Raw genomic sequence first — 10,588 nt, forward strand, 5'->3', positions numbered from 1 at the left:
AAAGCGAACCTGTACCAGCAGCACCCAACATATTGCCCCCCACCTGTACCAGCAGCACCCAACATATTGCCCCCATCTGTACCAGCATATAGCCTACAGATATACTTTAAGAAAATGTTTTTACTTGCCTGTGTGGTCTCCGTGCAGGGCCCTCCTCTATTCACCGGCGCTTAGCTGTGGCGCTGTGCGCATGCACAATGACGCGCATGCGTATGGGCATGCGCGTCATTGTGCATGCGCACAGCGCCACAGCTAAGCGCCGGTGAATAGAGGAGGGCCCTGCACGGAGACCACACAGGCACGTAAAAACATTTTTTTTAAAGTATATTCGGACCATAAGACGCAGGGACTTTTTCCCCCCACTTCTGGGGGAAAAAAAGTGCGTCTTATGGTCCAAAAAATACGGTACTTGTACAGAGTAATCATCTCCCCTCGCAAGCGCCTCTTTTCCAGAGAAAACAACCCCAACCTCAACAGTCTAACATCATAGCTTAAATCTTCTGTCCCCTTTACCAGTTTAGTTGCACACAAAAATGATCCTGCACATAAACAACCCGGCATTTTCACCCCTTTTCGATTTTTAGTGTATTACCCCACTTGCAAGCAGCGTTTCTTCTTTAAAGGACTAAATAGCCCTAGAAACTCCCTCTGTTTGTTTAAAATAGCAGCGGCAATTTTATTGTAGCTTGGTCCCAGTAGTTTCTGTTCAGCAGCTCTAGCTGCTGGTAGCTCAGATTACACAGCACAGTTGGAAGTGGGAGAGAGAGAGATGATGGGAGTGGGAGAGAGGAGCAAACTGAGACTTGTGCCCTGAAGGATTTTTCTGAGAGCAGGAAGTCTGACACAGAAGAACATGTATACACAAAAGAAGGCAAGATATCCTGTGTTTCTTTTGACAGAGAACTCAGTGCAGCTTTTCTGTGAGTGTTCATGGTTTTATTTACATAGACCTCTCGGATAAAGCTTACTTCTCCTTTATTTAAGGTTACAAGATCAAATATCAATTGCTAGTATCAAATAACAGGAATTCAAATAAGTGTTAGTAAGTTTAACATACATACTCTATGTATTTAAAAATAAATAAACCCATAACCATAATGAACCAGTCAGTTATTACTGCAAGATACAGATTAGGCATGATTCATAAATATTGTTCTGTATAAGGTAGCAAAGACTGTAATCACCTTTACTGGCTCAGTGTTGTAAAAGCCAACCAAACAAATACTTGTTTTGCCTTTGCTATGTGGGGGAGGAAGAAATGGTGCAAAATGTTTTTTTACACAGATAAACAAGATGATTAATAGTGTTCTGCTCTGGTGGGAGTAGCATCTGTCACATGGTTCAGTTATAGTATAGGGGGATCCATAGGGATAATAAGGGATATTATCCATATTTTTCCACCCAACTTAAACTTTAAACTTATTACTACTACATACTGAACAGTAGAATGTTCATATGCTTTAAAAATACACAGAACGTGCAAGGATCAGTGGGGGATATCTAATAAAAGACACTAAGTTTGCCCAGGTGAAGTAACCCATAGCTAACAATAAGCAGGTAGAATTTAATGGTCACCTGTTTCAAAGCAAACATCTTTTTATAATATTGGTTGCTATGGGTTACCGCTACTGGGCAAACAGTGTCTTTTATTACATAAGCCCATAATAAGTATTTGGGACAGAAATTCATTTTAGTTTGCATATACTTTATTGATCCTTGGAATGCTCCTACAAAAACCCCTTTGGAGTTTGGATTTTAGTACTTCTGCAGGAAGGCAGGCCAAATATCTATGGGGTTGTAGCACTCAAAATGTATCTCTTTTATGGTGGTCCTATTCCTTTAAAAATAGTTGATCAACAGTGGAAGAGAAAGAATGCTGTAAAACCAAAGCATTAATTGGGTCATTATTTCCAAAATTATTTAACCAAGCAAAAAAAGTACCAACCTATGAAAAATATGACCAGAAGTAAAACGTTATCATCATGTGGGGTTTAACCTTGTGTGGTATAGCAAGCTAACAAATTTTACGCTCGTAAACTTAAAAACCCCTGGTCTTGGAAATGTCTGTACTTCAATGTCTGTAAACAATGAATTGTTGTGGTGCTATTCCTGGCCGAATAAATAAAGGTTTGGTAGGCTTTGTCTTGTTAATAATCCTGACAACTATTGTATCCATCACATTTATTTACATTCACCTGTGAGCTTGTGAAAAGCTGCAGCCTACAATTCTCTAATGAAGGGTCTTTATAATGGCTCTTATAATGGCGCACACACACACATTTGCTTCCATGTTGTTCCAGCACAGAGGAATGCAGGAATTAATATAGCCAAGCATTTCCACAAACAAGCACCAAACGTAGCTTGATGCTTGCTAATACATTTGTGTGTAAGAACCCTCAACCAGCTCTTGAAGGTTGCAGTTGCTTGATTTTGCCCATGTTGGAGCTGGTTTGCTGAATTGTTTCCTGGTTTATTTTGAGTTCCTGTCTTGATTCTAATTCCCTTGGCCTGTTATCTGGAACTTGCCTGTCATTTGGAGTTTGCTTTGCCTGCCCTAAACCCTGGCTTGGTTTCTGGACTCACCTTCCCTTCCAATTCTAACCATAAATTACTCCTGACCTTTACAGCCCCTCCAGTCTATCTACACACAACCAGAGCCATCTTTTTTACTAATGAAACACAGGGCCCGAATAAATCCTGTTTTTATAGGTCTAAATGTATTTTCAGCATCAATCCTATTTATTTGTGCATGCTAAAAAAAAGTATATATACGTGAACATACTTCTCTTTAGTTCCTCAGACAAGTATAACAGACTTTCTTCCTATTTAGATGCACATTTCATTAGATAACCAACAACAAACTTATTAGTGTCTTTGTACTCTGGGGCTTTGTTTTATGAACTGCTTCTTGGAAAACAGCAATGCCTCCTGTCTGTCAGTGAGAGTCACAGTTTATGCTTAAGGACGCAGTCTGCATAACCAGCTAAATTTGTACCTACTGCATTTAAATTCAGAGTGTGAAGACCTGTGGCTAGCCCCTTGAATACAGAGCCTGGCTGGAGGAAAAGGCCACAGACAAGGCCAGCTAATGTATATAACTCTCTATTCCACCAATTATTAAGCTTAGGGGATGGGACTGTTGGTTTATAATGGTCACAATGTTCTGTACAATTTACACTTAATAAAGGGAATTGAGGGGGCCTTGTGTAGTAGTCAGCAATAAAGATTTGTTAAGCAGTGAATCTGCATTGGTGCTCTCCTGATTTACATGATGCATAGTGCATATAACATTTTAGGTATCTGTTTACAGTCTAATGTTTTACAGATTACATTTGCGTGCTGTTAAACATCATCTGTAGACTCGTCATTTGTAGTGTTTGGAGGAATGCATTTCACACCCACTATGTAGTCAATGGCCACTAGTTTACTAATGCAATGAAGCACTGAAGCCACTAACTGGTATTTGCAACTTGCAGATTCAAGACCTAATTGCGATGTTTCTATGGCCTCATTATTCTTCAGTGCACTGATGAACTGGGCATATTTAAATAGAAAACATGTATTTCTTTTCTTTGCTTTATAAATATTTTGGGGTATATTTAACAAAGCATTACCAACTACACTGCAAACAAGAGCCAATTCTGCATCCTGGCATTGCTTTGCAAAACTTTGGAGGTAAAAATTAAGTAACATTTCAAAGGTTCCTCCTCCTGGCAAAACAGACCCAGTATTATCAATTGGTGAATTCATTTGTAAAACAATATCTCCATTGATTATCCTACTGCCTATGTGTCCACCACATTTGATACTTTCAGGGCTATGATTTAATGATATCCCGTGTGAATTACATTCACAAACAGAGTCTTTCTGGTATTTGCTACAGGTTACGTTTTGTTCTTGCACTGATTCTCTTTTTCTTGTTTTACAACACCCTTGATTTTTTGCTGTATCCAATCCAACACAATTTGTAACTACTGGCTGAAATAACTGCTGAAGCATTTTAAAAGCACTGTGGATCGCTGAAACAAGTTGCTCAGTCAGCCCCTTAACAGGCCCACATATGACAAGTGAATGGGGAAGCAAGGTAAGGGAACGACTAAAAGTTAGTTGCACATACTTCCTGGAACCCAGTAAGACTGGTTGGCAACATGTGATTAAAAAAGTATCCAAATGTTGTCTTGAAACAATATCACCATATGCTGTGGATAGTGAAGATGCTCCTGTAATGATACGAACCAGTTCAATTTCTTCTGCTGGTAGGCAATCAACTACAGATATTCCATTTTGTTTTGCATAAAAAAGAACAATTTCTGGTTGTTTGACAGTTGACAGTATTAATCTGACTTCCATGTTTTGTAAATGTTTCATTAGCTTCTCTGTCCTCTGTCTCAAGAATATCTGGGAAAGGTGCAACTGAGCATCTGAGCAGACAGCAAATGTCACATCTGATGCAGAGAGATACTGGTGGAACTGTTCTGTTATGATGACTGCTCGGATTTTCCCCCCTGATGGGCAATACACGGCAAACTGCCTGTGCAGCACTATTCCTGAAATGATTTTGGAATTCTCTATAGGTTCCCCCAGAACTTCAGTGTGCAATTCCGAAAAACAAGTGATAACTGTGTGAACAACATCAGCAATGCTTTTATTATGTGGTAGGCACCTGTGAAAATAATCTGCAACTAACCTGCTTATAAAAGCCCGATTATTATAGCCAATTCTTCCAGAGAAATAGGTATCCAATACAGACTGTATGGTCCTACTGGACAAAGTGTTTGTTTCCTTTAAGAACACTGTTTCAAAATGTGGGGAGAGCTGTTTTACAATGATGTTCTCCAGTATTTCAGTTTGGAAGGTCATCATCAGATTGCTTAATCTTTTTAACACATGTCCTTGGTTTTGATTTCTGGTTGTTCCTCCTGACAAAATCAGATCTTTTTTATTAATCGCTGCCTGAAGCTCCCGGAGAACACCACAAAGCAGCAATACAAAGGATTTCACACCATCACCAGTGACACTTGCATGGTTACAAGCCGAATGTACAACAATCCTGGAAAAGAACATCATGCATTACTTATTAACAACAGGAACTTGTTACTTTAAACATTACATATGAAAATCCAATGACAAGGGAACAATTTGTTCTTGCAACCTTACACCTCCATTCAGCTTACAAAGGCTAGCAATTTAGAATGCCTGTTCTCACAAGCATACTAGACTAGAAGTGAAAGTAAATAGTAAATTGGGAAAACCAGATTTATCTCAAACCAAACACTAGTCATAAGGCTAAGTTATCTTAATCTTTCGAAAAACTAGATTGTAAGCTTTTTTTTTTTCACTTTTTTTTTTTAGCTAAAAGTCGAATTTTTAGTGAAAAAAGAAGTGACTTTTTCTGAGATTTATTATGTGACAAAACTGTGACAATTCTGAATTTAAAAATACTCCAGCTAAATGTAGAAGTCAATGGCAGGTGTCCCTTTTACAACTGCAAGATCTTTCTTTGCTTTCAATTTTAATAGGTTTTTGGATTTTTTTAAACTGGCTTTTGTGTGACAATACAAAAAAGTTGCGGTTATCTTGTGACAAGTCAAAAAAGTAATAGTCTGAGACTTTTCTGTGACTTTTTCCTGCATGTGCTTTATCAGTTCAGAATTTTTGATAGATGCCCGACATTCATGGAAATTAGTTCATTAGTTATAAATAAAATTGAGAAAAATTTGAGTTTTAGTAAATCTGCCTTCACGAATCATCTTGAAAACAGAGTGAATTTGCAGGGAAGACAGTATACAGAATACCGTTTTTCATGCTTAGTAGATAGCTTTTGCTGTTCCATATCAATGTGGTCAATAGTAAGCAATCATTTTGTTGGTATATTTGATAGCTTGATTTCCACTACCATTTGTTAAGCAATCCATCTAATGCAGTGCTGTCCAACTTCTGCGGTACTGAAGGCCAGTTTTAACCACTCCCCTTTTTTAAACCACACCTATGTTGTCACAACAGCTTTTAAGACCACACCCACAATAATGGTTGGTGCTCACTGCAGGGATATCACCCTTCTTTAATATGTGAAAGAGGTTTAGTAAGTCATATTAAAACATACCCTTAAATCCATATGGCTCCTCCTCCCCTGTGGATAGCACAGCAACCCCCAGCATATAATTACACACCTTAGGGGCCATATAATGACTATTTCCAAATGCTAACAAACTCCCAGAACAAACCCCTGCCAGGTTCACTCCCACAGGCAGCATAAGGTAGGCAAAGTATGGCACACAAAGGCAAGGCAGGGTAGGCAGAGTATGGCACAAAGGCTGCATAGGGCATGCATAATATTGCACACATAGGCAGCATAGGGCAGGCAGAGTATGGCACACACAGGCAGCATAGGGCAAGCAGTACATACACTGACACAATGCTGGCACTGTGCCTACAGTCTGAGGTGTGAACAGGCAAACAATGTGGGACTAAAAGAGGTGTGAATAATACAGGGACTAAAAGAGGTGTGAACAATACAGGGATTTACAGCATGAATCTGAGGTGTGAACAATGCAGTGGGCCAGTTAATCTCAGTACTGATACAATTTAAATCTTACATAAAGGTAAGCAGTCACAGCAGCCAAACAGGTGGGGGGGACCCTGGGGGTGCTATTAAACTATTTTGTGTGCAAAGGTTGTAGGACCCATTGTAATACAGACTTGGGACTCTTCCTGTGTGACAGAACAAAGACGGGTATGGGATATACTAGGACAGTTTATGCAAAAATATACAAAGGCACTATAAACTTAAAACTCTGGTACCATGTATCATTATCAAAGTATAACACCAGCACAAGAGAGCAATTAAATGCAAGAAGCTTCCCCTGCATTTATTGTGCAATAAGAAGTTTTGGGGTCTGCCACTTAAAATTTTGAATTATGACACAATACATGCATGGGATGTAAGGCTATACTGAATCCATCTTTAAGAATTCAGATGAATCACAAATTTTTTGCAATGGATTCACCCAAATCCCAAACTAAACCCCTATTTAAATATGCAAATTAGGGTAAGAAAAAGTGGAAAATCTGCACTCTAAAAAATTATTGCAGAGAGGTTGTGATCCTAGCTGAGCAATGGGTTATATTTTAAGGAGATCAGGGTGTGTCTTTCTTAATAATATTTTGAAATTAAGAAAAGGGGAGAGAGCTCAGAAAAGGCTATCTGCCCACTTAATTTATATTCACCACCTTGGATGTTTGTCCGTAAAAGCCAAAAACCAAATGTCAACGATATGACAAAATATATTACCCCAGTTTAAGTATTTTGTATACTAAAATGTTTGCCTAATTGGAGCTACAGGTAAGGGAAACATTTTTTGGGAAACAGCATTTTGCCATAATACTCATTTATAAAATCCATAATTTACAAATATAAAACACTACACAAATTAAGAGTCATTAACAGGATTCCATAACTTATGGACCTGAAAAAGAAAGTTTAACAAGGCAAAAAGAAGCAAACAAAAGAAAAAAAACACAATAGTAAGTATAAAACACGCAAATTTAAGAAAACCAAAAAACTTATCTATTATGGGATGACAATATTTATTACCTGGCAACAGGATGATCCAGTAAAAGAGACTCTAATATCTTTCTCCCATCTCTGGTAATTAGAAGATCGCCAGTGGATTTGATGAATAAGACATGACCTCCTTCAGGACCAAAACAGCGACAAACAATATTTTCTAAAGATTCTGCTACTTGAAGAACTTTATTTAGATCCAGTGATAAAGGATATTTCTTCATTTCTTTCCACTGCTGAGACATTAATATCATTATTACATGGACTAACAGATGAAAAGGATATAAGTGACAGGATAAGGATGTAAGGACAAAAAAAATAGTAATTACTAAGTTATAATACAAGAAATGCTAAAGCTAAGTAAGTAGATTTAACATAAACATTTCCAAAATGAGGTCAATGCAGTACCCTGTGCAGGAAGTGGTACATTCCTGCTTGTCTTCTGAGAGACCTTCAGAGAAGCAGCAGTGGTATACTTTTAGATGACAGATATCGGAAATCAATTCAAATAAAAAGGCATAATCCGCTTTTTAATGCAACCAGGAAAAAAGAATGAGAAAAGCAAACAAATATAAAAATGTAGTAAAAGCCCTTCCATCAATACTTAGATAAAATAGAATGAATACAAATTAAAGCTAGCATCTCAAAGTTTTATGACAAATAATATCCAATGAAAAGCAAAGTTGAAAAAAATACACAAAGGCTCTACACCAGTTATCCATAACCAGTGGCTCGTGAGCAACATGTTGCTCCCACTGGCCTCAAAGCAGGTGCTTATTTTTGAATTCCTGGCTTGGGAGCAATTTGTGCTTGCATAAAAACCAGATGTACTGCCAAACAGAGCCTCCTGTTTGCTGCCAGTCTGCAAGTCCTATAAAGTCCTTTCTGACACCCACAGGAACATTTTTCAATCTTGTGTTGTTCTCCAACTCTTTTTATATTTGAATGTGGCTCACCAAAAAAAAGGTTGGGGACCCCTGCTCTACACCATAAAGGTTGTAGTGAACCTGCACATAAACTATATATGTGGTGGAGCTGCCTTTATACATACTTCTACAAAGAAGTAGGTGATAGCTCCATGCTTTCAGGCATGCTTTTCATCTTGTTAAAATAACAGGAAGAACAAATGGTGCAAATTACAGGTAACATTTTTAAAAAGAATCTGTTTAAAGGAACAGTAACACCAAAAAAAGAAAGTGTATAAAAGTAATTACAGTATTATGTACTGTTGCCCTGCATTGCTGTTGCCCTGTGTTTGCCTCAGAAAGACTACTATAGTTTATATAAGTAAGCTGCTGTGTAGCCATGGGGGCAGCCATTCAAGCTGGAAAAAAGGCACAGGTTACATAGCAGATAACTAATAGATAAGCCCCATATAATGGGGGTTTATCTGTTATCTGCTAAGTAACCTGTGCCTTTTCTCCTTTGAATGGCTGCCCCCATGGCTACACAGCAGCTTACTTATATAAACTATAGTAGTCTTTCTGAGGCAAACACACCAGTTGTAGCAATGCATGGCAACATACTTTTATACACTTTCATTTTTTGGTGTTACTGTTCCTTTAAGACTGCAAAAATGGAATCCTGGGAGAAACAACTTCTTATAGCAGGGGGGTGACTCCAAACACAATGCCAAAGAAACAAAGGGAAGGCTCAAGTACAAAAAGATAAATGTCCTGCAATTACCCATCATGCCCTGAAATCAGTGAGACTTTTATTGCACGTTTGAAAACAGGTGTCAGCTGACAAACCTGAATAATGAAGTGGCATAGTAACTTAGGTTAAAAAAACATCCATCAAGTTCAACCTTTTATGTCCTTAAAAAAATCTGCCTTACTGTTTAGTCGATCCAGAGGAAGGCTTTTCCATAGCCTTTACCAGAAAGTCTGCCTAAAATGAGAGACAAATGCTTCCAAGCAGTGCAAATCTAGTATGTACTTACTCCCAAAGCATCACAGCTAAAACTGGAGTCAAAGGTGGTTATACATGGGGGGTTTGGAGTGTTGCTACTTCTACTACAAGAAAAATTGGTCTGCTTTTTGTTTAATGGGCATTTTTGTCATGATAGAAAACATGTTTGCACCATCACTGTTATGGGCCCACTGATGTTATGTATGTTGTGTAAATTCAATGGTAAATCCAGAGGAAATGCATTTTAATTAACTAAATGCAGAAAAGTCTAAGACACACAAAATCTACTATAAGCTCACATTCAGCTGGCAAATAAGCACCACCGATCTGCCACAAGAAGAAAACTTCTCAAATATGTATCATCCTTGTATAGACAGGCCTACATACAAACTTACACTGCAGCAAAGCACTGAAACAGAGACAGACCTCTCCCTTTTTCTCAGCAAGCTACTCTCAACACAGAGCTCTTTTATCAAGATACGCAAAATAACTATGAGAAAGAGGCTGGCAAATACGTAACTCTTATAGAGAGATGAATACAGTACTCTGTTAGAGAAAGTAAGCAAACTACTGTATTAGACACACACAGAGCAACTCACACAAAGATCCACTTCTACTGGCAGGCCCATGTGCTCCAGGAAAAACATGTCAGGGATTCCCTTACACATACAATCACAAAGAAAATGAAAAGCAGAAGGGCAATAAAAGCCCCAACTATGTGAACAAGTTCCTTCTATAAAATAAACTTGGTACAGTGGTTTCCAAACTGTTTGGCCGGGCCCACTAATGCCCAGTTAGGGTAAAATGTAAGGGGAATGCCTATTTTCTCCTATTAGGTTTGCGGCCTGGAAGGTATGTTACCGGCCAAACTGGTAAAACAGTCGCCAAGACTGGGGACAGTATTGCAAATTTTACGCTATTGTAGTTGCCTGTAAATCTGTAATATCCTTACATTTAGCCTGTGACCCACCCACCAAAGCCTTCAAGGTAGCCGCTAGTTCCTAGTGGCTATTTGTACCCCAGTGACATCATTGGCACGTTCCGCAGCCGTCATCTTCACGTTATACACATGGTGTATGGGCGTATCCAAGTGACGTCCTTGTCACGTGATAC

The 10,588-nt window shown here is 38.5% G+C and overlaps 1 protein-coding gene across 7 annotated transcripts; it reads right to left on the bottom strand.

The window, feature by feature from the left end:
* Positions 1-919: 919 nt before the first annotated feature.
* bbs10 (Bardet-Biedl syndrome 10) lies at positions 920-10,581 on the bottom strand. 7 transcript variants are annotated; one of them, XM_018092256.2, is made up of 3 exons: positions 10,494-10,581; positions 7,595-7,797; positions 920-5,050 (listed from the first exon to the last, which is right to left on the bottom strand). In XM_018092256.2, the coding sequence occupies exons 1-3, from the start codon at positions 10,527-10,529 to the stop codon at positions 3,343-3,345; spliced, it is 1,947 nt and encodes a 648-aa protein (XP_017947745.2). In that variant the 5' UTR covers positions 10,530-10,581; the 3' UTR covers positions 920-3,342. The 7 variants fall into 7 exon arrangements, with proteins under 7 accessions (XP_017947745.2, XP_004913014.2, XP_002939994.2 ...); XM_004912957.4 differs by having other exon boundaries at positions 10,450-10,521; XM_002939948.5 differs by having other exon boundaries at positions 10,428-10,513.
* Between the last annotated feature and the right edge of the window lie 7 nt (positions 10,582-10,588).

Source organism: Xenopus tropicalis, chromosome 3 (genome assembly GCF_000004195.4).
Source record: "Xenopus tropicalis strain Nigerian chromosome 3, UCB_Xtro_10.0, whole genome shotgun sequence".
Classification (NCBI taxonomy): domain Eukaryota; kingdom Metazoa; phylum Chordata; class Amphibia; order Anura; family Pipidae; genus Xenopus; species Xenopus tropicalis.

What these genes read in the sequence shown, in the direction of transcription:
- bbs10 (XM_012959915.3), bottom strand. Translation starts at nt 10,143, where the DNA reads ATGTGTAAGGGAATCCCTGACATGTTTTTCCTGGAGCACATGGGCCTG. An exon ending in CAGTAGAAGTGGATCTTTGT is followed by an intron (nt 7,801 to 10,074) that starts GTGAGTTGCTCT and finishes TTAATGTCTCAG; the next exon opens with CAGTGGAAAGAAATGAAGAA. An exon ending in CTGGATCATCCTGTTGCCAG is followed by an intron (nt 5,051 to 7,594) that starts GTAATAAATATT and finishes GTTCTTTTCCAG; the next exon opens with GATTGTTGTACATTCGGCTT.